This window comes from Carya illinoinensis, chromosome 12 (genome assembly GCF_018687715.1).
Source record: "Carya illinoinensis cultivar Pawnee chromosome 12, C.illinoinensisPawnee_v1, whole genome shotgun sequence".
NCBI classification, from domain to species: Eukaryota; Viridiplantae; Streptophyta; class Magnoliopsida; order Fagales; family Juglandaceae; genus Carya; species Carya illinoinensis.
In genome coordinates this window covers 19,786,975-19,813,825 of record NC_056763.1, presented here as the reverse complement: position 1 = coordinate 19,813,825, position 26,851 = coordinate 19,786,975, and the positions used below count along the sequence as shown (strand labels likewise).

Here is a 26,851-nt window from a genome sequence, read left to right as displayed (position 1 = left end):
AAATAAAATAAATTCAAATCAAATAAAATCGAATCAAGTTAAAGAAAAACAATTCAAATTAAATAGATAAAATAATTTTAACTCAAGCGTTTAAAACTTTCTGGTACTCCACCTATGGAATATATGGTTTTACCCAGAGTCAAACTGCTCTGATACCACCTGTGACGCCCCCAAATTTCCACGCACGGACATAGAGAAATCGAGACGTCCGGATGATGACATCACGGGTCACCACCCTAACGACGTGTACCAAAAGTGTGCAAAAGCAACAAATGCGCACGAAGGGACATGCAGCGGATAGCAAAGTCATATAACTAAGTACCAGAATTTTTCTTAATTTAATACAAAGATATTCAAAACATACATATTAAAATATTACAAGACACAAACATAATTTTAAACTAAATACAAAGCATAAACTTCAGCACCCCGGCGGAGCCGCGTCCTCGGGCTCAGCCTCCTCCTCCTCATTCTCGATCTCTGCACCAAAAACTACGAAACCAAAAATGGTGCAGCAGGTAAGTAAAATCCAAACACCACCAGATAAAAACATATAGAACTCAAACAATATGCATGAAGTGATGCCAATGCGCAAAACCCATAAAATCATATTTTTTCCACACACGCCAAAACCCATTTGGTCCACAAAAACAAATCCTTAAAATCAAGCCTCGCCATTATCCCAGATAATGGCCCAAACCACCATTTTCCCAGAAAATGGATCAAAAGCCTCGAAAACCAAACATTGCCATTTTCCCAGAAAATGGCCCACATCCAAAACCCATAAAAACAATCCGGTTATGCATGCACCATGATCTCCCCTAGGGATCACCCGCACACCCTGGCTCTGTGTCACACCGCAGGTAACGATTACGCATGTGACACCTAAACGAGCGATATCCAGACTTGCGCCCCGCGCGTACCTGGCCAGGCCATCCTCTAGTCCCCGCCACTCTAGAGACCACAGAGTCATCACGACAGCGTTACCGTATCGTGCGATCCGGTCGTCGCCCTGCGACAACCCAGGGGATGTCACTCAGTATTATCCACTCTCGGGTGATCAGAGGAGCTCCACCGAGATAATAACCCATACCAGCTTGGGCTCGTGAGACACACGCACCCAAAAACCATTTACGCCAACAAAACGGGATTTTCTCGATTAAAACAATATGCACATAAACACAATATGCAACTCACACCTCATGGCTCAAATAATCAAGCAAACACAAACAAGCAAAACCAAGCACTCCGTCCTCAATCCATCCGACCTCCGAACTCCTCGGACTTAGTTCGGAATCAGCCAACCAACAACAAATATTTATTGAATGAGCAAAATATATTTAAATCTAAAAGTAGGGTTTGGAAAATACTTACAGTGCTATATGGTATTTTTTAAAAGCTCGCGGCGTTGCAAACGGCGGAGGAAAAGTAACGTAACAGTATAATTTACACTGTGGCCGTGGGTTGTAAAATACCCGCTTCTGAACGAGGACAAACCAAGGCTCGGGATTGATAGAGAATGACCTTGAGATATTTATGAAGTTAAGGGAAATGAGTTTTGGCCGTAGGTGGTGGTGGAAATGGCGGTCGAAGGCCAAAAAGGGGCTGAACGGAGTTGAGCTCGTGGGAGCTGCTCAGGCAACGGATCGAGGCCGGAAATGGGTGGTTTAGGTTGGCAAGAGGTAGGGGAAGAAGCTATGAAGAGATAGTGGCTGGAGGTGGTGCGACGGCACTGGAAACGGTGAAAAATCGTATGGCTTGGAGGAGCTCGTGGTGGCTAACGGTGGCTCGGATGGAGGTGAAACTTGGTGGGGATGTTCAGTGAGAGGGGAAGAAAACTGGGTGGGTGGTGTAGGCCACGCCGCCGGCGAGCGGCAGTTCTGGGCTGCGAAAGCAACCGGCGACAGGGGCAAAAATAGAGCAGGTGCAGTGACTTCCGGCAGCTCGAAGTTACTAACGGCTGGTCCGATGGCTCTGAAAATTGGTGGGGATGATCTCTGGTGGAAGGGAAAGAGAATGGTGGTGGTGGTGTACTAAACGATGGCTGGACGGCGGAGAACTGGGCAGTCAGAGTGGCGGCGACGGGAAGGAGAAAAAAGAGAAGAGCTACGCGGGGAGAGAGAAATCGGGAAGGAAAGAGGAAGAAAAAGGAAGAAAAGAAGAAAAGAAGAAATAGAAAAAGAGAAAAGAAAAGAAATGAGGTCCAATCCTCACTCCGGAAACCAAAAACAGATCCGCCAAAAACGATATTAAAAACCGTAAAACGACTAATTAAATAAAACGTAACATCAAATAAATAAAAAAACCAATTAAAATACATTAATTTAAAATAAATAAACTAATATATTACTTAAATTAAAAACAACCCTTCAGTGAAAATACACGTAAAAACGAGGTATCACATCCTTCCCACTTGTTGACTTGTTATAAAAATGGTGATAAGCCCAGCATTCAAAAGACTAGACCCACTTCTTTGGCTTGATAGAGGTCGAGTAGTTTGTGAGACTGGACTCAACTCACCGCTGTGAGGGAGGTTGAGCGGTTCATAAAATTGGACTCACCTTATGTCTTTAGGGGAGGTCGAACAGTGCGTTTAGGCTAGATTTGCCTCGTTGGCCCTCGCTGTCACGAATGGGGCCAAACAACGCACTTAGGCTGTACTCACCCTAAGTCTTTGAAACTTTGGAGGAGGTCAAGCAACGCATGCACGTCCTAAGTCTTATAGAAGTGTATGTTCATCCAACTTTTTCATTTTCGATGGTGTTGGTGAACCTTTCTTCTCCAATGTGAATTGCGATTAACGGTAGAGTATTTTGTTGTAACCCATGCATAAGTACTGAAGGGGCTCGTCCACCTTTTTGTTATACTTTAGGCAGTTGTGGAGCTCGGAGGCAAGTTAACTCCGAAGGCTTGTTCCCCAAGGTAACACACTAGCAGCGATTAGGGCATGTGTGCAAACACCTGGTGTTTGCTGGTGGAGATGATGCCTTGTCAATTGGATGAAGTTCGAGCAACACAGTCAGGCTGGACTTGCCCTACGTATTTAGAGCAGGTCAAGTAGTGGATTCAGGTTGGACTCACCTTGTTGGCCCTTGTGTTTGGCAAGTGCGGCTGAGTAGTGCAATCAAGTTAGACTCACCCTAAGTCTTTATAGGAGGTCGAGCAGCGCGTTCAGGTTGGACTCACCTCATTAGCCCTTACGCTTGGTTAGGGGGGCCGAGCAGCACATTCAGGCTAGACTCTCCCTAAGTATTTAGAGAGGTCGAGCAATGTGTCAAGGCTGGACTTGCCTTGTTAGCCAAGCTAAAGAAACTAAGTCGATTAGCATAGATAATTCTCAATTACAAGTATGTGATTTGTGAACCTGGTTCATCCTGAAGGAGTGTGACAAAGGTTTGAGGTGCATCAGCAAGAGTCCATGGGCAGCCGTGTTTCAGCGACAGTGGAGGCCTAGGGTGCCCGCAAGCATGTTAGTGCCCAGAAGACCATCCCAACGAAGTCATGCTAAGTGGTCCAGGTGGTGCCTGCATCGGGCTATTTAACTAGTGTCTTGCGCTATAGGAACCAATTTTGTTAGTAAAAAATTGAATTCACATAAATTTAAAGGGATACAAACTGGAGTGTTTTAGCTGCTGTAGCCAATTTTTTCTTAACTGAAAATTGCATGTAACTAGTTGTCATTTCTTCTCTTCCTTACCCTTCCTTACTTTTTTTTTATTTATATTTTCTATGGCTAAGTTGTATGTCTATCCACAACTTTTAACTGTATGGTTAGGTGGTTGCCGCCACTGCATGCGTGAGGCCAGGCATTTTACTGCCCACTGGCCGAGATGGGTTGGCCAAGTGCACAGTGTGTGTGCATGGTGCATGCATGAAGCTTACATAGCCATGCTGGGGAATGAGAGTCCATGAGTCATGCAATGGGCAAGAAGCTGAGGGAGGTTGAGGAGCTCGGGCAAGGAGGTTGTTGTCTGCCAATTAGTGGCCGAAGAGCTTCTTGGGCTGTGGAGGTGGTTGCCTACCACTTGGTGGCCATGCAACTCCTCGAGCCGTGGAGGCAGCGGTTGCCTGCCACTTAGTGGTCGAGCAACTCCTTAGTGGCATGCAACTCCCTAGCGCTTGGAGCAACCCGCCAACAACAGAAATTGCTGGCAGACTTGGCAATATCTAGTAGTGACCCCGCTAGCTTGTGACTCCCACAGGGGAGGCCCAGTTGGGTGCATGCTGCACCATGGTCCATGCAGACACTGGGTGATCCACATGGTGGTCACTGGCACCCCTTCCATGCCATGGTTGGTATAGGCTGAGGAGCTTTTGGCCATGCGCAATTTGGTCCACGAGGCCTACATGGCTAGAGGCTACCTTTGCCTTCCATGGTGGTCGACCACCTCTTGGGCTACATAAATGGTGACCACTAGTAGAGACATTGGGCTCACGGCAATGTCGTGAGCATGCCGTGTGCATTGGTGCATGTGGCCTAGTGCCACTGTTTGCGGCTGGGGAGGTCAGGAACCAACCCCAGGGGGGCAAACAATGCTATCGGGACACCAGGTGGCCTTTGGCGGCCTTGTCATGCCATACTGGGTCGAGGAGATCTCTGCCACTTGTAGTCCTATGCATGTGGCCATGTGGCAAGGCCTCCACTGTAGGGAGGTGGTCGAGGACCACCCTGGAAGGTTCATACGATGCATGTGGCCCATGGTGGTTGTTGTCAACAGGTCCTCAAGGCTCACGGTGTGCTCACAATGCTTCCCTGAGCACACCGTGAGCCTTTGTCCATGGTCGTGGCCAACATCAGCTTATCGGGGTGGTCAGTGACCACCAATGACCACGCAGACTATGTCGACGATCCATATGGTGGCCACCAATGTCTTTGTTGGCCCTATAGCCAGTGGGCGAGGGACGCCTAGGGTGCATGGTAACGTGCTCCCTACTCACCATGCATGGCACTGTTCATGCCATGCACGGGAAATGTAAGGGATGAAATGTATCAAGCCCATGGTATTTCCTAGGCCTAAAAACTCATCAGGAGAGAAGAAAGAGAGAAGAAAGGAGGAGACAATGGTCTGAAGAAATGCAGCAGAGTATCTGGATGCAAAATGGGTGATGTGACATAAAACAAAAGGAAATGGCTAAAGCAAAGTGGGGCAGGAGATAAAAGGCACGAATACATACGACTTTAGGGACTTTTTTGGCCAGACTTCTCTAAGAAAGTTTTTTCAACCTCACGACAGAGTGTCCAGCGGTGGGATCTCCACTAAAAGACATACCTTCAAGATCTATTATACAGTGAGGATGAGAGACTATGAGAGATTGTAAAACAAGCTTATTATAGTAGATCCTCTCCTCCCCGAACCTCCGTAGACGTAGGCCAAGTGCCGAACCACGTAAATCTGTATTATTATCTTTTTATTTCTTTAGTATTTTATTACTGCTTACTACCCTATATATATGCACCAACACTATATAGCAGCACCAGACCACTGCCATGGACTCCACGCAACACCTATCTAGACTCAAACCACCTCAATGAGGTTAGGAATGAATCTTTCTCTACTATTGGAGTTTGTGCTATTTTTAGGCGTTAACAATTGACGACATCTATGGGATTTGAGTTACTTTTTACACTAGAAGTAGAAGAAGGACGATTTTTCATTGCGCTAAATAATCTCCAAATGAGCAGACGAAACCCTTCCAGATAATTATTCTCAGCCTTTTCACTTTTATTTTTATGAAAGATACTATTGAAGTGAATGGGCAAGTGAACTTTTACTGGCCCAGGCGATTAAGTGATTTGCACTTTAGTGCTTACCATACACTCAGTGTGTAAGGCTGAGGGCCAAAACTCCCCGCCAATTAAGCTATAAGTGTCATTGCTTCATGTATTTTAAGTATACAGTCAACTTGGAATACACATGTGGGCCCAAACAAGTGCACAGTGCATAAATGCACAATGTGCAAGTGAACTATGCATGGGATACTGCATCCCGTGCATGTCATGCATAGTGCCATAGACTACGAGAAGGGAGCACATTACTATATACCTTGGTCGTCCCTCACCCACTAGCTACGAGGCTAACGACGACACTGAAGGCCACCATCTAGACCACTTGCCTAGTCTGCTGGATCAATGGTGATTGCCGACCACTACGGTGAGCTGATGGTAGCCTGCAGCCACGCACCAAGGCTCATGGTGTGCTTGGGGAAGCACATCGCAAGCCATGAGGACCCACTAGCAACTACACCCATTGGCCGCCAACATCATTTGAACCTCCCGGGGTGGTCCTTGACCACCTCCCCACAGTGGATACCTCGCCGCGTGGCCACGTGCATGAGACTGCACGTGGGAGAGATCTCCTTGCCCAATACAGCCATGTCACGACAGGGCCATCAGTGGATACCTAGTGGCCCCACTGGGGGTCGTTCCCAACCACCCCAGCCACAAACGGTGGCACTAGGCCATGTGCATAGAGCACAATGCACATGGCATGCCATGCACCCCATGTCTCTACTGACAATCACCACTTTGGCTGATGGCATCTTATGTAGCCCTTGAGGTGGTTCTTGACCACCATGGAGGGCAGAGGTAGCCTCTTGCCATGTAGGCCTCGTGCACGAAATTGCGCATGGCCAAAAGCTCCTCAGACCAAGCGTGGCACAAAAGGAGCGTCGACAGCCACCATGTGGACTGCTAGCGCCTTCCAACTCTACAGCAATGTCGGCGTGGACCATGGCGCATAGCAGGCAGTGGGTGCGTATAGTATGCACCCAAGGGGGACTCCCCCACAACTATTACAAGCTGGCAGGGTCACAGACGGATACTACCAAGTTCGTCAGCTATTTATGTCATCAGTGAGGTGCTTCACAACCTAAGAAGTTGCACACCACTAAGGAGTTTCTTGACCACTACGTAGCGCGTAATCGCTACCTCTACGGCCGAGGAGTTGCACGACCACCAAGTGGCAGGTAACCACCTCCATGACCCAATCAGCTCTTTGACCACTAACTGGCGGATAGCAACCTCCTCACCTGAGGTCCTTGGCCTCACTCAGCTGCTCACCCATCAACTTCTCGGCCATGAGCTCCTCGCCCACTACATGACCCATCCACCACAGACTCACCCCGTAGGTCCCGACTAGCCCATCAGCTTCCCGTCCATGAGCTCCTCACCCACTGTAACCCCACAACCATGGACTTGCCTGGCCAACCACAAACTCGCCTGTCATGGCATGGCTATATGAGTTGCATGCATGCACCATGCACCCACGCCATGCACTTGGCTCGCCCATCTCAGCCAGCGGGAAGCAAGCCACAAGGCCACATGCATGCAGTGAGTGGCGACCACCCAACTGCACGGTTAAAAGTCATGGACAGATTAAAAAAAAAAAAAAATTATGTCAATTTTCTATCGGGCAATTTTCTATCAAGCAAAAATTGGCTATAGCAGCTAAAACAATTTAGTTTGTCTCCCTTTAAATTTATGTGAATTCAATTTTTCACTAACAAAATTGGCTCCTGCAGCACGAGACACTTGTTATATAGCCCAACACGAGCACTAGCCGGACCACGTAGCATGTCTTCATCGAGATGGTCTTCTGGGCACTAACATGCGTGTGGGCACCCCTTGCCTCCACTGTTGCTAAATCACGGCTGCCACCGAACTCCCGCCGGCATGCCTCAAACCTTTGTCACACTCCTACGAGACAAATTAGGTTCACAAATCTTACACTTGTGATTGGGAATTATCTACACTAATCGGCTTGGTTTCTGTAGCATGGCCAACAAGGTAAGTCCAGTCTTGACACGCCGGTCGACCTCCTCTAAAGACTTTGGGCGACTCCATCCTAAATTTGCTAGTTGGCCCTAATTTCCAAGCGTGAGGGCCAACGAGGCGAGTGCAGCCTGTATGCGCTGCTCGGATCCTCACAACAGCAAGGGCCAATGAGGCGAATCTAGCCTGAATGCAGTGTTCAACCTCCTTTAAAGGCATAAGGCAAGTCCAATTTTATGAACTGCTCGACCTCCCTCACGGCGGCAAGTCAAGTCCAATCTCATAAATTACTCAGCCTTTGTCACGTTAAAGAAGCGGGTCCATTCTTTTGACTGCTTGACTTATAACCATTTTTACAACAAGTCAACAAACGGCAAAGGTCAGGGACCGCTTGACCTTCCCGGTGCCCGAATAGGCAGACAAGTCACTTGACTTCCTTACCACCTTTGTATGCACCTTATGAAGTAGAGTACATCTCCCGTAAAAGCCAAGCTCCGCTCTCACACCTTAAGCGGCTTAAGTGGTTGAGCCCATCTCCCGCAAAACCCGAGCTCCTCGCTCACACCTTAAGTGGTCGAGCCCATCTCCTGCAAAACTCGAGCTCCGCTCTCATACCTTAACGCGGTCGAGCCCATCTCCCACCTAATCTCATGCTCGAAAATCTTTACTACTTAATGCAAGAAGAATGGATAACAAAGAACTAGCTCCTGGAATTTATTTCTCTACGAACTGGGAGGATCAGATCGATTGTATATTTTATCTTTGAATATTCTTAAGGTCTTCTTTTTGGAGCAAATTACCCTTAAGAATTACTGGCACTGTAAGGGATAAAATGTATCAGCCTCATGGTATTTCCTAGACCCAACCCAATGGAAGGAGAGACTCATCTGGAGGGAAGAAAGAGAGAAGGGAGAAGGAGACAAAAGGCTGAGGGAGTGCAGAGTGTTAAGAGGCAAAATGGGTGATGTGACATGAATCAATGGGGTGCAAGAGATAAAAGGTACAGACACATACGATTTCAATGACTTTTTTTGTTAGACTTTTCCAAGAAGGCTCAAACATTCGAGATCTATTTTACAATGAGGATGAGAGATTGTAAAACTAAAACAAGCTTATTATAGTACTAGATCCTCACCTCCCTGAACCCTCGTGGACGTAGATTAGTGCCGAACCACATAAATTTGTCTATTTATCACTACCTCTTTATTTCTTCAATATTTCTTCATCCTTGCAGTAGAGCAATGATGGGATCTCTACCAAAAGACAGACATTCGAGATCTATTGTACAGTGAGGATGAGAGACCATAAGAGATTGTAAAACAAGCTTATTATAGTATTGGATCCTCCCTTTCCCGAACACCTGTGGATGTAGGCTAAGTGCCAAACCACGTAAATCTTTATTTCTTCAATATTTTATTACTTCTCACCACATTGTGTGTACAAACCGACACCGTATAGCAGCACTGAACCACCGCTAGGGACTCTACACAGCACCAATCTAGACCCAAAACCCCTGAGCAAGGCCGAGAATGGATCTTTCTCTCCTTCCGGATTGTTGCGCTGCATAACAATTGGTTTTATTGAGAGTGGTTTTGTATCCAAACCGGGCCTACTCTCACATACTTTTACTGCGTTTAGAGGGTAAGATGAGTTCAAATAATCTGAATTAATTTATAAATAATAATATTTTATAAGTTTTATTGAGATATATTTTAATGTATAAAGTAGGTTGAGATATGTGTTTTAATGTATAAAATGGGTTAAGATATGTTTAACTTTTTATGAGAAGTTAAAAAAATAGTAAATTCCATTAATAATTGGTTTGAGATAGACTAAGATGAGCTAATCATCAAACTTTGGCATATAATATTAGATGATCCGGAATTGTAATTTATAAACACTTATGAAAATGACTTTTGATCTAATGATGCAAACTCAATGTTGTTGCTTCTGAGTTGTGACACTCTTTGTATTTACTTATAAATGAGAAATGCTACATTCACTTGCTTTTATTTTTCATCTTTTTACTTTTTTTTTCCTTAGTAGATATGTGGTATAAAGATGATGAGTAAAAAAACTCTTTCACTTTTGAGCCCCATGATTATTGTGTTATTAATCTTTTGCATACAAAAATGATATAGACATATTTTATGACTTTTACAAAACTCTTCAATGAAATATTTTTTTTTTCTTTGATGGATTTAAATTCAAAAAATAATATTATTTTATTAATGAGTTTGTAGAGTTTTTTAGCCGGTTTGGGTACAAAAGTCCTCAAATTCATCCTCTCTCTGGAAAAACAAGAAACAATCTACACCACGAGGGTGAGGAAAATAAGGATGTGTAACTGACCGTCGGTTTCCTCGGACGTGACCCTTTGCCAAATTTTGTGATGTGTAATTCCATTTCCACCGCTAATTTTTCAATGAACCCATATATCTCTCTCAAGAACCCAACTGATCTTTAGCAACGTTAATTCAGAGTTTCTCTTGATGGATGGCTAAAACAAGAAACGCTAAGAACTCTTTCATCTCAGTGAACCCTTCACCATGCTTTTACTACTTGTTTTCGAATTCTCCGCTGGCTTCCATTCGCGTCTCCTCCCCCAAGAAAAACCCAAGAAACCGCAAGCTATGCACGCCCCCAAACCTCAGTCTCTTCTTTCTTTCTCTCCTCGTTTCCTTCACTTTCTTGGGAATCTCCGTTCTCAGCTTCATGCCCATAATCTTGCAGGAATCATCCTTGCGTCCTCTCATGTCTCCCTCCTTAGTATCGTTTTCAGCTCCATCTTTGTGGTCTGCAGAACACAGATCTCGGGTCACCTTGGCATCGCTTGCTTCAACCTTTTTGGACAGTGAAGAAAATGAGCCAATACTTTCAAACAGTGTGATGGTTCCGTTACCAGCGCACGGTATTGTTGGGAGCAATGTTTCCGAGGAGGAGAAAGAGTTCTGGCAGCAACCGGACGGGGAGGGATATCGGCCATGCTTGGATTTCAGCATCGGGTATCGGAAAGCATCCGTTAGGATTACAAAGGAGAAGAGGAGGTTCTTGATGGTGGTGGTTTCAGGGGGACTAAATCAGCAGAGAAATGAGATTGTTGATGCAGTTGTTATTGCAAGAATCCTTGAAGCTGCATTGGTTGTGCCAGTTTTGCAGGTTAATCAGATATGGGGAGATGAAAGGTACAAAAAGAAAAGTTTTATACCTGAGCGTTTGATGTTTGCATGTTATTTTCTTTTCCTTCAAGAAACCCTTACGAAAAGAAACCCTTATAACCGAGTTACTGTTTAAACATATGAATTTACTTATATGTGAATATTTAATGGTTTTTTTTTTTTTGTAATAATTGCAGTGAATTTTCAGAGATATTTGATGTAAAACATTTCAAGAGAACTTTACAAGCTGATGTACGAGTTGTATCATCTCTTCCTTCAACGCATTTGCTGTCAAGACAGACCATTGAAACCAAGATTCCTCGTGATGTTTCTCCGCTTTGGATCCGTAGCAGATTCTTCAGAAAAGTAAGAAATTCCCTGTTGCTGGAAACTCTGTCCACTACATTTTAGGGTTTGGTAGAAAGCAGCCCAAAAAAAGAAAAAAAAGAAATAATCATATATATATATATAGTTTGCCCTTAATTATCATTATTTCATATCCCAGAGATTACTTAAAGCAGTTTCCCCATGAATTAGTGATGTTAAGAGGAAGCAGGTGGGTGACAAGAAGACTATTTTGCATTTTCGTTTCTGAAGTACTTCTTAGATATGTCCTTTTCTTGCTTATCAAGATTTGCGTTTCATGTAGCTGAATGAAGATGGAGTTTTCGTCTTTAAAGGGTTGGATTCTAAACTCTCAAAGAATCTTCCTTCTGATCTGCAGAAGCTTAGATGTAAGGTACAGTTGGGAACAAACCTCCATCAGATTCAGATACAACAGAAAATTACTATCAATCTAGTATTTTATATATATATATATCCTAATTGTTTCCCATTTCATCTTCATATTACAGGTAGCATTCCATGCACTTAGATATGCAGCTCCGATTAGAGAACTCGGAAATCGGCTTGCAAGGAGAATGTGGATTGAAGGACCCTACATTGCACTCCATCTCCGGCTAGAAAAGGATGTGTGGGTCAGAACTGGATGTCGCACTGGCTTAGGTGCAGAATATGATGACATTATCTCCATGATTCGGGGGTCTCAACCTGAATACCTTACAGCAAGACAAAACATGAGCTACTTGCAGAGACGTCTTGCCGGACAATGCCCTCTAAATTCACTAGAAATGGCAAGGTATGTCACAAAATATGAAGAAAACTTGCAAGCCTTTTTATATCTATAATAATGTGCTGTTACTGTGAAGGCTCCTAAAGGCTCTAGGAGCACCAGGAAGTGCACGGGTTTACAAGGCGGGAGGAGAGCCATTTGGGGGCAAACAGGCTCTGCAGCCACTTTTAGCAGAGTTTCCAAATCTGGTCACAAAGGATAATTTGGCAAGAGATGGAGAACTCTCACAGTACAGTAATAGATCTTCAGCTCTTGCTGCCATTGACTACATCGTCTCTCTGAGTAGTGCTGTGTTTGTTCCTTCCCATGGCGGAAACATGGGCAGAGCCATGCAAGTAAGTGGCTAAGACTTCTGCTGCTATTAATTACTTGCATAAAAAAAAACCTTGTCTTCGTCTTAGATAGATTCTGAACTGTTAACAGGGCCACCGTGCCTATGTGGGGCACAGGAAATATATAAAGCCAAACAAGAGATCCATCCTTCCTTTACTTGAAGACACCTCCATCTCTGATGCAGAATTCAGTAGCACCATGAGAAAGTTGCACGTCAAATCTCAGGGCCAGCCTGAGATGAGAACTAACAGGAGAGATCGAGATGTGATTGCATACCCTGTCCCTGAGTGCATGTGCAAACATAGCACTGGCATTTTTTGAAGCTGCTCGCTCAGATGAAATTGTCCTTTTTTTTTTTTTTTTTGTCTGTCTGCGTGACTTTTGAGATTGACCAAATCCACGTAAGCCACTGTCTCGTTACAGATTTAGAGAAAAAAAAAAAAAAAAGTATAGTTTCAAGAGATTTTGTGTATCAATATATGTATTAATTAGTCAAAAAATTAGATTTTAATAAAATATGATATCAATTTAAATTTAAATATAACAAATTTAAAGGGAGGGCAATATTTGTAATAAAAGTTTTAATATATAAATTGATATGATACAATTTAATTTAAAAATAAATTTTAAAATTATTATATATTGACTAAAAATAAAATAAAAATTATACTTATTATCTTCACACCTTGCATTATTATAATTTTTTTATTTTTTTCTTCTTAAATATATAATGTATGGATGATGAGTAAAAGAGTTTAATTAATTTAAAAATAATAAAATAAAAGATAATTAATATTAAAAAATTACAATTTAATTACTATAAATCTCAAGTAAATATTTAAGTGTAATGCTAATTACAAATTCAGAATAAATAAGATTTATATAAATTTTTTATTAAAAAATTAATCTCATTACTAAAGAATCATTTTTTTATAATTTTTTAATATAAAATCTATTCTTTTTATAAAAACTTGCAATAAATTTATCCGTACAAATCATTTATCATTTAACTCACTCACAGCGTGGACGATTTACTTTAGGAAAACACTAGTTTCAGAGAATTTTCACGGAAATTTATTTTTTTTAATTTTTATTTACTTAATGGTTGAAGTATTTTTAAATTTATATGTAATTTGTTTTATTTTTTAAATGTCTAAATAGTTTTTTGTTTTTAAAAAAAGTAGCTGTTCGGTGACGGCTTCGCTTTTACTTCTCAAACCCAAACACACACACTCTCTCTCTCTCTCCAATCTCCATTGCCCAATCGACGTTTTCTCCAGCCTCTTAAGGTATTAGGGTTAGGGTTTTCTTTCATTAATCATCCTGATTTGAGCTTTGCTATACTTGTTGTCTGTGGTTAGATTGAATCTAAATTTAACTGAGAACTATTGATAAAAAGGGTGTTTTATTTAAGGTTTGTTTTCCCAATCTATTTTCATTTGAAATTTAGCCCAAGAACTTTTGCTCGTGGTATCTGACGGTAAAATCCAATGTTCCCGGCTGCGCAATCGAATGTTGGATTTTTCACATCCTCGAACGGCTTTGGATCTTTGACTTTGATTTTTTTTTTTTTTTTTTTCTTTTACTGTTAGAGAGCCATTCCGGCGAAGAGTCGATCGAACATGGCTTCTTTTCGGGCATTCTTGAACAGTCCGGTTGGCCCGAAAACAACTTACTTTTGGGGACCTGTTGCCAATTGGGGATTCGTCGCTGCTGTATGCGCTGCTTCCATGATTCTTTATTATTATTTTAAGTTCATATGTGGATTTTTTGTTTCCAGGTTCCAACTATCGTATTTGACGGATTTCTGAAACTTATGCCTTGCGGATTTGACATGGTTTAGCGGACATGAAGAAACCCCCGGAAATGATTTCGGGTAACATGACAGCAGCTTGAACGTGTCTGGTTTGAAACTATTTTTAGATATTTTTAGTTTCTGATCTCACCTCTTACATCGGTGCTTGTAGCAATGTGCATCTACTCGGCATTGTTCATGAGATTTGCGTGGATGGTACAGCCCCGCAACTATCTACTCCTGACATGTCATGCCTCGAACGAGACTGTGCAGCTCTATCAATTCTCACGATGGGCAAAGGGTCAGGGGTAAGTATCTGAGCTGTGATTAATGTCTACGATTTCACCACCTCTGTTTGTGCTGTGTAACTCTGTCTCATACTCAGCTGAAAATGTTTTACAAAGATGTTACTTGGCCATATTATATAAATTTTTTGTGCGAGTGAAAAACTCCGAAATGTGGACCAAGTGGTCACTATTACCTTCTGCTGTGCTGCCATTGAAGTTGCCATTCATTTGAGAACTTCAGACAGTCTCTTTGGATTCATCATTGTACCCTGAATCTTTACAGTTACATTTGGACCCTTCTAAAGAAGAACAAGAGAAACACTTATTTCTTGTTTGATTCTTAATTTTTTTTTATTTTAATAAAGCTGAATGATTGATGATAGAGAGGCGTGTGTTAAGATTGTTTCTTTTTTATGCATTCACATATTTAACTTTTCCTTTGTTTTAAATATAATTTTCGCTTTTTTTTCAACTCTGAATTTGCTTTTAGGAATTTATTTTTGAGTTGTCTATGATCCTTTCTTTTAATCTTGAGAACTCAGGTTGATTTAGGGTTGTAAATGAGTCGAATTGAAACGATTAGTAGATTATCATACTTTGTTTGATTTTACTCAAACACGGGTTCGAACTCGACTTATCAACGAATTATGTTTTATTTATGTTCATGAAGAATTTACTTATTTTTCAAACAAGTTCAAGCTTGTCTATGAGACGCTTAATGTTGGCAAAATAGATTATTGTATCAGCTAGTTAATCTGTTGATAAAATTTGTCTTTCCCCCATTAACTGCAGTTTAGCAACTCTGATAACAAAGCTTGTTTTGTATGCTTTCTTTTTGTTAGGTACTTGTCTGAGAAGAAAGACAAACCTGCATCTCAGTAACCTAATGCTAACGTCTTTTGCTTACCCGTTCTACCGATTTCATGTTCAAATAAATATGATTGTTGATGTTGAAATCATGTTCAAATAAATATAGCGTTCCCCCCACCCCACCCCCCCCCCCCCCCCCCCCCCCCCCTTTCTCTTTTTTTTTTCCCATCTTGCAGAGAAACTCTGTTGGTTCTATGAAATGATATGATTTTTAAAGTAGAGTCGGAATTGGAGTGGAATTTCTCTTTGGAGTCTTGTTTGGCCATCCAGTCGGAGTGTTGGAGATTTTTCTCAGCTCTAATTAACAGTGAACAGCATGTACTATATGAACGGTCTCGTTTGCTTAATCAGATTAGATGAGAAATATGTAAATAGTAGTGAAATAATTTAAGTTAAGATTTTTATAAAGTTTTAGAAAATGAAAGAAAAAGTTAAATTATAAAAATTAGAAAATTAAGAGGGGTTAGAGTATAATTTTTTAATATTATTTTTATTTTGAAATTTTTTTATGTTTTGTTTGGAAATTTAGAAAAATTGTAATAATTAGTTAATGATTAGATGAAAAAGTTTAAAATTGAAAATGAGAAGTATTTGTGTTTGTATGTTGAGATAAAAGGAGATGGGTTAAAATATTCTGTTTCAAAAGGGACTTTATTATAAATTTGGTACCTCAATTTAATAAAATCTTAGAAAAAAATATTTATATTATATTCAAAAAGTATCACGGGGCCTTGAATATTGAAAAAAAAAACAAAAAACTATATAAATGTTTTTTTTATATCTTTTCTAAAAAAATTTTAAAAAATAATTATCACTTGTAGTTTGGATAGATCGGCCTTATCTGTTGCCCTTGAGCCGCATCTGTCGCCTGTTGGGGGAGCTGTAGCCAACTTGTCTCAACTTTTCATGTTTATTTACTAAAATTTGAGTAAGTAGCAATTATTTGTGGTTGGGGGGGGGGGGGGGGGGGGGGGGGGGGGGGGGGGGGGGGGGGGGCCAACGGGAACGGTACATTAGAAAGCATTTAATCACATCTTACTTTATTATGATAATTGTTTTTAATTTTTTATACAAAATATAATAAATAATTTAATTTTTTTAAATTTTAATTTAATTTTTTAAATTTTAAAACATAAATAATATTAGAAAAATAATATTTTAATAATATTCTATTTAATTTTTATTTTTTATTTAAATTTATTTTATCTCTTCTCCGAAACCAAATCAAGAAGTCTTATTGACAGCTATAAGAATTACGGCTCATAATAATTTTCATAAATGTAAATGCGACCATGGTATTTGGATTAAAAATAAATTAAAATAATGTTGTTAAAGCTGCAGGATTGATCAAAGTTACCACGCTTTGTCGCTTTCTATTGTTCAGGTTATTATAAAAGGAAAAAATAATGTTCAGTGGAGGATACAAGGGTTGTGATTTGGAATCCGGATGTTGTATGGATACTTCCACTTCTTGTTCCTTCCAATCTCTTTGACATCGTAAAACATTGCACTTGTTCTTGCCGTTGCTACTTTAATCATAGAATTGGTTGAATGATGACGTGGTGTTGTGTGACCGGAGGGTATGATAGCTAATTAAGTTTCTACGACATCCTGACCAAAGATGCACTATTTATTTATGTACACAACAAAAATTATATAAAAATAATTTTATAAATTGATATAATTTTATCTGAAATATTTATTTTATAATAAAAATAATTTTATAATATAACAAATCATATTAAATTATATTAATTTATAAAATTATTTTTATACAATGTATTTGTAGTTAACGAATTTTCTGTTATTGAAGAGAGTACGAATGTTCCACGCCAATTAATTTAAATATGAAAGTGATATAACTACTAGTCAATTACAATTTAAAACGAAGTTCACTACGCCAACCAAGAGAAACGTATACCGGTCATAACATATCTGGGAGCTTCTCTGTGTCCCGGGTGACGACTATTCTCTGTACTCTCTTTGCAACACACAAATTCTGCATTAAAGAGGCGACCTTTCCTTCTTTTGTCGGATCCGACTCAAAATATCTCCAAAACTTCTGCCACCAGGTCCAGCATTTCCATGGCGGACGAAGCAACATCTTCCGGCTTTCCGATCGACCCCAGCAGTGGGTTCTGCCACAAAACCAAGATTTTCCACAGCCTACGCCCACGGGCCCCACTCCCGCCTCCCTCCCAACCCCTCTCCATCGCCCAATTCTGCTTCTCTCTCCTCCAATCCTCTCCGTCTGCCCTCGGCTCCACCACCGTCCTCATTGACTCCTCCACCGGCCGGCGCTTGTGTTACTCCGAATTCCTCGACCAAATTCACTCCCTTGCGGTCACTCTCAGAACCTCAACCTCTCTCTCTAAAGGTCACGTTGCCTTCATTCTCGCGCCTTCCTCGCTCCAAGTTCCGGTTCTCTATTTCGCTCTCTTGACCTTGGGGGTCACCGTCTCCCCAGCTAACCCGCTCAGTTCCGAAGCGGAAATCGCACACCAGGTCCGGCTATGTAAACCGGTCATCGCCTTCGCCCCCTCCTCTACCTCTGACAAGCTTCCGGCTCTTCCTTTCGGTACTATACTCATCGACTCGCCCAATTTTCTCTCAATGATTAGCGGAAGTCGGACTGACATTGACCAACTCGAGCGAGTCCAAGTGAGTCAGTCAGACCCGGCGGCGATTCTGTACTCCTCGGGAACAACAGGACGAGTGAAGGGCGTCGTGCTTACTCACGGCAACTTGATCGCCCTAATAGCCGGGTTCTTCCATCTCCAGCGCGAGTCCGATCAGAATCAAAATCAGCCACAACCACAACCAGTGTCGATGTTCACACTGCCTCTGTTCCACGTGTTCGGGTTTTTCATGCTTGTGAGGGCGGTGACAATGGCGGAGACTCTGGTGCTGATGGGAAGGTTCGATTTCGAGAGCATGTTGAGGGCCGTGGAGAAGTACCGGGTCACCTACATGCCGGTTTCGCCGCCGCTCGTGGTGGCGCTAGCCAAGTCCGACCTCGTCAACAAATACGATCTCAGCTCTCTCCAGTTACTCGGATCCGGTGGCGCGCCGCTCGGAAAGGAGGTCGCCGAGCACTTCGCGGATAAGTTTCCAAACGTGATGATTGTGCAGGTAGGCCTTGTCCGTCGGTGAAAAATTTAACTATGGAGAAATAAGAATGATGGAGCATCCCTTTCAAATGACTAGATTTCTCATAATTTAGTTTCTATTAGAGCACTAGGACTCGTTAAATTCATTTTCAAAATTGGATAAGAAAGTATATATTTTTCATAAATTTAAAAGCTTTATATCTATAATTTTACATTAAATTAGTATTCATTAAAATAATAATATAATATTATTTTTTTAATAATAATATTTTTAATTTTTTTTCTTCGTATTTTGTAATTATATTAATCATACGGACATTAATAATTTAATTTAATATTTAAATAATTAATTTCCAACTAATTTAGAATAAAATAAAATAAAACTATTACTTATTAAAATTAGAATAAAATATTAGTTTAAACGTGAAATAGTAGATTTTTAAATTTGAAGGAAAAGAAATAATTACTGTAGTTTAAAACTTTCCAAATACCTCTTAGATAAATTCAATGTAGATTCATTTTAAGTAAATTTATCAAAATTTAAAGATGCATTAATTTTTGATGAAGCCAATGCTAGTACTCTTATGGGATTTTGATCAAAATATTCTCTACATCTGGATCTCTATTTTAAGGAAAAGATTTAGGAAATAAATAGTAAATCTCCATATTTAAGAATTTACTATTCACTCTTTAAATTATTTTTATCAATATTTTATTTTAATATATAAAATAAATAATTTTTCAATCATCTATATTTTTTCTTATATTCATATTTATTATAGTTTTAAATAATAATTTTAAAAATAATTTAATTAATTACAAAAATATAAAAAAATTAATTTTAAAAATATTATCATATTCACAAAAAAATAATTTAAATTTTTTGTTCAAAATATTCACTAGAGTAATAGTTCAAAAAATAAGAAAAAATATTGAGTAATTAAATTTATAAATATAAGTGAAAGAAAAAAGTAATAAAAAAAGGACATATTGGTAGGAAGTTGATGAGATGGAATAATGGGCACAGATCATATCCCATTTCCATCGCCCTCTGAAAATTGAACCCATGAATTTCCATTCGTGAAACTTTATAAAAGCGAGCTTTCCCACCAATCCAACCCGATTGTTGTGTCGATTTCAGTTGAAAGTTTAACAATATTTTTGTTGAACATTGTAACGATATTGTCAAACTTTGCTGATTGTCCAATGTTAGTTCTTCTTGTTATTTGTTTAGGGATATGGTTTGACTGAGAGTGGAGGAGGGGCAGCAGGAATGACGGGGGAGGAATCCCAACAGCATGGTTCTGTTGGTCGCTTAGCTGGAAATATGGAAGCCAAAATAGTTGATCCTGTAACTGGAGAGGCCTTACCGCCTGGCCAGAAAGGAGAGCTGTGGTTGAGAGGGCCAACTATCATGAAAGGTCATAAACTTTGCTACCGTCTTCATTGTTGACAATCCACTGCTAGCATTCTATTCCATTGGGCTAGATGACATTTTGAAACCGTCACCTGGCATTAAGATTCTCAGTGCACTAGTGAATGAATGACATGTTATGCAGTGAAACATTTTCCCATTCATTCTATGGCTGTTCATTCTTTAGGTTTTAAAATCATATGATTTGGAGGTGTGATATCTTGGTTACATAGACAGACATTAGTAACATTGATACTGTTGCATTCATTATGTAGGCCGGCAGACTTTCTTTTCTGACCCCATGCCAAGTTTACTTTACTCACCATGGGTGTAATATGTAACGTGCCTTGGTCACCTCTGCTAACCATGCAATTTTATTGAGCAATTTGCTTTCTTGAGTTGGTGTGGATATATTGCTTCACAAGCCAATTGCTTAAAGCTTATGGCCCTTCTTACTTGTCTTTGTCCTCGTTACCGAATTTGACATGTGCGTTCCTTCAAAAGAATTTGTCAATCCTTGACATAGACTCATTTATGGAAAGCAAATAAGTAAAGGCATTGTATGATGTGATTATGAACTGAACTGAACTCAGAGAAAAAGTTGTTCATTTTCAAAATGCCAGATGATGTCTCGGCTTTGTCTTTCCATATATTTTGTGTTATTCCAATTAGATGATGTTTTCGATGAATCTTATCCAGCTACCGATAAGTTTAGACCTGTTTTTCAAGCTTCATAAGACCAGTATAATGCTTCTTGGTTGATGAAAAGAATCATGGTATCTCTGCAGGTTATGTTGGGGACGACAATGCAACTGCTGAAACTTTGGATTCGGAAGGGTGGTTGAAGACTGGTGATCTTTGTTATTTCGATTCTGATGGATTTCTCTATATCGTAGACAGATTAAAGGAACTGATAAAATACAAAGCGTATCAGGTGATTGAATTGCTCTCTTACAAACGATTATTATAGGTGTCATCCCACTCCATATGCATAGTTCATCCCGTTGTATTTAACAAATTGCAGGTCCCGCCAGCTGAGTTGGAACATTTACTCTTATCACATCCTGAAATTGCTGATGCTGCTGTGATTCCGTAAGTGTCTAGTATTGTGATCTTTTTCCATGTTATAATAGGCTTCCTTGATTTTCACATGACGAGGTGCACTGGGATCACATTTTTTAGCACAAGTCCCATCACTTGCGTTTAATTGGGGTCATCTATGAACAGGTATCCTGATGAAGAAGCAGGGCAGATTCCCATGGCATATGTGGTGAGGAAGCCCGGAAGCAATATTGGGGAGGCTCAAGTTATAGGTTTCATTGCAAAACAGGCAAGCTTCTAGAATCTTTTTACATATTGAAACAATGAAATGGTCTTGAAGATGCAGATTTGTAAGTGTCTTGGCCTTGCAACTTATCACTCACGGCTGCATAATATTTTGTCCCATCCGACCTTCATGTTGCATTGAGATAAAATAACTTAGAATTTTTTTTTTTTTTTTTTTTCGTGTGTTTCACAATGTAAAATGCCATTCAATTGGGTATCCGTAAATGTTATATTTCTGTGCAGATTTTGGGTTCTTATTTGATGGTATTATTTAGTAAATTTCATAGGTCATCTAGATAGTAAAGAGAATTTATTTTAGTAAGCAAGACATTCAAAGTCTCTGTCTCTCTCAGAAGAAGGGAAAGTTAAAAAGATGCGATCCTCTTCTTTCTTTCAGTATACAATTTATTGCGTCATGCATATTGTACCGTTGGGCACAAGCCTTATTTTAGGCAATATACTTTTAGTTTGAGCATCCAGTTGGTTTTTCTCAGAGGATAAAAACCTTTGGATACGACTCCGAATCTGTTAGGATTTCCATATCAAAGTCTTACTCCAATGAAGTCAGGTCAAATGTTAGATCTGCGGGTTTTCACACATCCCCTACTTCACATGATAAATTTATAGAAATAAATCAGTATAAGAAATCATTCTTCATATAATTCTTCTAAGGAACCTCCCTTGTAGAAAAATACTTATAGGCAATAGATACATATTCCCTTTTTATGCTAATCATTTAGTCTTTATATAATAAAATATAAACTGCTTTTACCACTATTATCAAGCTCAACTTGTACCTTTGTTGGTGTTCTTACTTTTAGAGACTGCACTTCGGCTTGCAGGTCGCACCATACAAGAAGATCCGCCGTGTCTCTTTTGTCAACTCTATTCCAAAATCTCCAGCAGGGAAAATTTTGAGGAGGGAGCTGATCACTCATGCTATCTCTCTTGGTTCCTCTAGACTATGATCAATACTCTAGAATCAGAGGTGAAGGGGGCAATGCTAGGAGAAGCAGTCAACTTGCCTGATTTATCAGGTTTATATCAGTCTGTTAGCGTGGTGGTGTAACACCCCGTTTCTATAGGATAGAGACGTTACTAACATACATGACAACATGTCCGTTAAATAGACTCATTATTCTGAAATACTTCATTTATTGAAAAAAAAAAAAAAAACTTAATTGAAAGGATATAAATAGTCTTGAAACTTGAAACTGAATAAAGCAAAATATGAGCTAGTCTTGTTTAAGACTAGTTATTGAAATGACATAAAAGAAAATTTAATCCTTGTGTAAATGACACTTATTCATCTCTAAGTCTTTATACTAAGACTACTCCTGGCCATCCAGCTCTGCATCATCATAATTACCATCTATGGCAATCAACATAGAAGAAAACAAAAAGACAAACAATAAAAATGAGTCGAATACTCAGTAAATAGTACATCATACCATAAAATACTATCTAGCTTAGCATAAATTTGATTTTTAAAATCTTATCATAACTTTCATATAACATTCATAGATTAACATAAGCGAAAACATTCATAATCATGGCAAACATGAAGCGTGAATGTATGAGTAATTTGTTTATCTTGAATTATACTTATTTCATGGTGTACCACGCTTGAGTCTATAGTACCACATAACTTATCATGTAGTGAAACACGCTTGAACTCGTGTTTCACTTAACTTGCATAACATGGAATGAAACACGCTTGAGTCCGTGTTTCACTTATCTCGCATAACATGGAGTAAAACACGCTTGGGTCCGTGTTTTTGGGTCCGTGTTTCACTTATCTTGCATGACATGGAGTGAAACATGCTTGGATCCATGTTCACTTAACTTGCATGACATGGAGTGAAACACGCTTGAATCCATATTTCACTTAACTTGTGGTAACCACACTTGAGTCCGTGGTACCATCTTAGCATAATTTGTGGTAAACACACTTGGATTCGTGTTACCTTGAAATGTTTATCTTTCTTAATGCATAATAATTTTCTTGGACTTCATAGACTTTTCTAGCATGGCATATTCTTGTACATGACATGGCATAACATGATATATTCTTGTACATGGTATAGCATAGCATGACATGGCCTAACATGATTTAATCATTTTATGACATTTCATGGCATGCATGATCTGAGAACTACATGAACATGGCATACATGATCTGGCTATTTATTACATTACATGCTTGACTAAAGTTATTGCATGAACAATACATGGCATACATGGTCTAAGTACTACATGAATGAAGCATACATAATTTGGCTATTGTAATTCATAGCATACTTATCTTAAATTATTATATGATCATATCACGGCTTCTATGTGATTTTAGTAACATTCAATCCATCAATCAACAATCCATAATATCATAACATATATAGGATTACTTTCATGTAAATCATCGTAATTCATATAAGTTCATGAAAGTGATCTAACCTTGACTTGGCTCTTAGCGCAACGTAGATAACCATCAAAACCATATCATATTATCATACCCAATTATAATATTTACATTACGCATATATTTATATGATCATACTATTTACCTTTTAGCGTTGCTTCCAAAAACTCATGTCGTAGCTTGTGACCTATACAAGGCACTAGACGTTACTAAACTTTCTAGAAAACGTGTTGTAGTAATCTAATTACTTAAAATATTAACATAGAGATAATTTAATAAATATTCAAATAAAAAGATTACATAAGCTAATATTATTCCAAAACTCATATCATAATACTTAATATTTTGTGCAAACAAATAACTTAATAATTTTATAAAAAAAAAAAAAAAAAACTAGTTAAAGTTTAATTGGAATATGAACTATGATAATAAGCTGAAACAATCTAATAGAATACTTTAAAGGTATGTTTAAAAGCCCTTAAATATTTTCCATAAAAACAAGTCTGACTAATATATTTATTTAAGTAAAACAGTATGCTAATTTATATAAAAAAAATAATTTGCTTTAAATAATAAATATTTTCTAAAAATAGAACAGTAAAACAAGTCTACCAAAATTAAACAAGTCCAGTTAAAAACTAAGTCTAATAGGTTTATTATATATATATATATATATAAAATTAGGCCCAACACCCTTAAAAGGAAAACTCTTGGTTAAAAGGCTTAAACCCCAAAGGCCATAGTAATAAAAGAATCTGGTTATGTTCAAGAGGGTATAAGCTAAGGGTAAAATGGCTTATAAGTAATTATGGAAGTAATAAAGGGGTTTTTTGGGAAGTCTGGAACAAAACAATTAAAATGAAGGACAAATCTTACGGGAGTGGCTCACATACATGACACTGAAAGTCTGAAGCCAAACAGAAAAAGAGAAACAAAGGTCGTGCGATGCTTACAGAGAGGAAACTGAGGCAACGATGACTCGGGGTGGCTAGGAGTGACCGGCAACGCTACTGGCCTTCTCGAAAAGGTGGTGCGATACAATAGAGAGAGAGAGAGAGAGAGAGAGAGAGAGAGAGAGAGAGAGAGAGAGAGAGAGAGAGAGAGAGAGAAATATGTCAAACTGAAACCAAGAAGGGAGGAAGAGAGAAGATTCCGGCGTGGGCTTACTAAAAGGGAGTGGGTTCGACAGAAATGGGCTGGTCGGCACTTTCTGTGGCGGTTTCCGGCGAGTTGGTTGCCTTGGTTGGTTGTGAGAGTGGTTTTCCAAGTTTGTAGGAGCTGTTACATTGGGCTAGTATGAGTATTTTTTTCCTCTCTGTCGACTAAATTTCTGAATGATTAATCTGAGCATCTGGTGGGATTTTATAAATGTGAGGGGAAGGGTTTTACGTGAGTTTTCAGGAGATTAGCTAGATTTGATTTGGTTCTGATCTTAGAATCTTTTCAAAAAAATTTTAAACCTATCCGATAATAACAGAGAATACAAGATAAAAGGAAACCACCTAAAAACTCTATTTAATCTGGTTTATTATCTCATTTAACAAATAAATAATTATAAGCAACTGAAGATAAATAAGTAAATAATAAAATGAATAAATAAAATAATAACATAAATAAATAATTTCTAATTGAATTAATCTAAGGTCTTATTCTACGTTCGTATGTTACAAGTGGAGCCTGGTTTTCCAAAACCATAATCCACTCACAATTTTCCATCTTCCATATTCTGCGGTATTGTATTATATTTTTATTGCACTCTCATTTATCTCCCATATTATAGATATGGCTCCCTACTGCATTACCATTCTTATTTCATCACCTTTCCATGGCCTTCATCTGTCTTCTTGCCTTATAGGGTTCTTCCACAAACAGAAAGATTGAGCTTGAATCAAGGAAGTAGGACTATAGGGTCTGACTTAGGTGAGTTTTGAAGGTGAAACATCTCCCACATAGGTTGACACCATTTCTTTGAATCTAGCAACCTTTCTTTGTAGCAATGTCCAGCGTCTGTCGTGCCCACAAATACCTCAAAGCTAAGATATAAGTTTAGGAAATACAAGTTGAAATTATTTTCCGGTGCCAATTCAATAACATCATGTTAAAAAATTTCCCTTTTTTAGGTTTTAGGGCTTTCCTACAATTATCCCTGCACAATGACTTCATACATTTTTTCCTTTTCTTGTTGCAGCTGAATATAGATCTTATTCATAAACATAAATCTATCAATACTATGAGGGACAACCGTCCCATATCCCCACTGCGGCCTCATGGCTGACTTGGCAGTTGCCACGTCAGCCAATAATATTATATTAAAAAAAATTACGGGAGAAGAGGGAAATTCATTTTGAAGAACAGAGATTTCATATGTGGGAAGCTCAAAACGCGGAAAGGAGGGAAACAAAACACAGTAGGGCAGAAAGGTCTGAGAGATTTCATTTGGGTTCCTTTTGGGTCTTCATCTATCGACATTTCTTCTGGGTCTTCATCCATTGGCGGGTCTTCATCCATCTGCTGAACTTCTGGGTAAGACAAGAAACATTGAGAATGTAATCCAGAGTGAGCAAAATCATAAAAGAAACAAACTCAACATCTAATATAGCTGCAATATGATCTATATGTGATAAATACAACACATGGATCACAAGACATTGCCCTAAATTTACACCCTTCCATTCGCAACCCAATCCACCTACGTATCTTCTTCATATAACCAAACATGAAAACTAACTTACAACAACCAAACAAATAAAGAAACCAAAAACCAAGTTAATATGCACAAACCAATAAATCTAGAAAAAAAAAAAAAGATTAAACCCATAAAACTGCATCACACCAACGAAAAAAAAAAAAAAAAACATAAACATTAGTTAAAAATTAACAGCCATAACCCCGCAAAACCACTTGGGAAGTCCAGGTCCTTTTATTGAACCAGTCTTTGTAAATCTAATTTCATACAACCAAACCACACTAAACCTAGAGATCTAATAATTTCCAATGCCACATCCTTCAGCCACTAAAAAATCTTCTCTTCACCCCACCTTCTGTTCCTTCCTACTCGTACGACATACCGACTCGAACTTTGGTACCCAGCAAAATGTGCTCCTATCAGACCTGTTCAGATCAGATTGCTCCCCATTTTAGGACATATAAGAGACAAGATAGAAACAGAGGTAGAGAAACGGAGACAGATATAGAGATAAAGAGACTGACTGAACTGTCGTCCTTTCGCGGTTGGT

At 39.2% G+C, this 26,851-nt stretch overlaps 2 protein-coding genes and 1 long non-coding RNA gene across 4 annotated transcripts; all 3 read left to right on the top strand.

Annotated features, from left to right (window-relative positions):
* Positions 1-10,267: 10,267 nt before the first annotated feature.
* Positions 10,268-12,769, top strand: LOC122289138 (O-fucosyltransferase 37). Its single transcript, XM_043096091.1, has 6 exons — positions 10,268-10,956; positions 11,127-11,295; positions 11,579-11,668; positions 11,784-12,067; positions 12,138-12,396; positions 12,485-12,769. Exons 1-6 carry the CDS (start codon positions 10,268-10,270, stop codon positions 12,713-12,715), a joined length of 1,722 nt encoding a protein of 573 aa, XP_042952025.1. The 3' UTR covers positions 12,716-12,769.
* Positions 12,770-13,561: 792 nt separating this feature from the next.
* LOC122289139 lies at positions 13,562-15,447 on the top strand. 2 transcript variants are annotated; one of them, XR_006236123.1, is made up of 4 exons: positions 13,562-13,683; positions 13,987-14,270; positions 14,362-14,497; positions 15,319-15,447. It is a non-coding gene; the product is annotated as an uncharacterized LOC122289139 (long non-coding RNA). The 2 variants fall into 2 exon arrangements; XR_006236124.1 differs by having other exon boundaries at positions 13,566-13,683; positions 14,175-14,270.
* A 1,795-nt stretch (positions 15,448-17,242) lies between these two features.
* On the top strand, positions 17,243-22,392 carry LOC122289529 (4-coumarate--CoA ligase-like 9). Its single transcript, XM_043096619.1, has 6 exons — positions 17,243-18,478; positions 19,691-19,877; positions 20,659-20,804; positions 20,895-20,962; positions 21,098-21,200; positions 22,039-22,392. Exons 1-6 carry the CDS (start codon positions 17,432-17,434, stop codon positions 22,162-22,164), a joined length of 1,677 nt encoding a protein of 558 aa, XP_042952553.1. The 5' UTR covers positions 17,243-17,431; the 3' UTR covers positions 22,165-22,392.
* The last annotated feature ends 4,459 nt before the right edge of the window (positions 22,393-26,851 follow it).

Excerpts from the sequence above, each read along its gene's own strand:
- LOC122289138 (XM_043096091.1), top strand. The coding sequence starts at position 10,268 with ATGGCTAAAACAAGAAACGCTAAGAACTCTTTCATCTCAGTGAACCCT. Across the intron at positions 10,957-11,126 it reads CAGATATGGGGAGATGAAAG|TGAATTTTCAGAGATATTTG; the intron begins GTACAAAAAGAA and ends TAATAATTGCAG. Across the intron at positions 12,068-12,137 it reads AATTCACTAGAAATGGCAAG|GCTCCTAAAGGCTCTAGGAG; the intron begins GTATGTCACAAA and ends GTTACTGTGAAG.
- LOC122289529 (XM_043096619.1), top strand. The coding sequence starts at position 17,432 with ATGGCGGACGAAGCAACATCTTCCGGCTTTCCGATCGACCCCAGCAGT. Across the intron at positions 20,805-20,894 it reads TAAAATACAAAGCGTATCAG|GTCCCGCCAGCTGAGTTGGA; the intron begins GTGATTGAATTG and ends AACAAATTGCAG. Across the intron at positions 21,201-22,038 it reads TAGGTTTCATTGCAAAACAG|GTCGCACCATACAAGAAGAT; the intron begins GCAAGCTTCTAG and ends TTCGGCTTGCAG.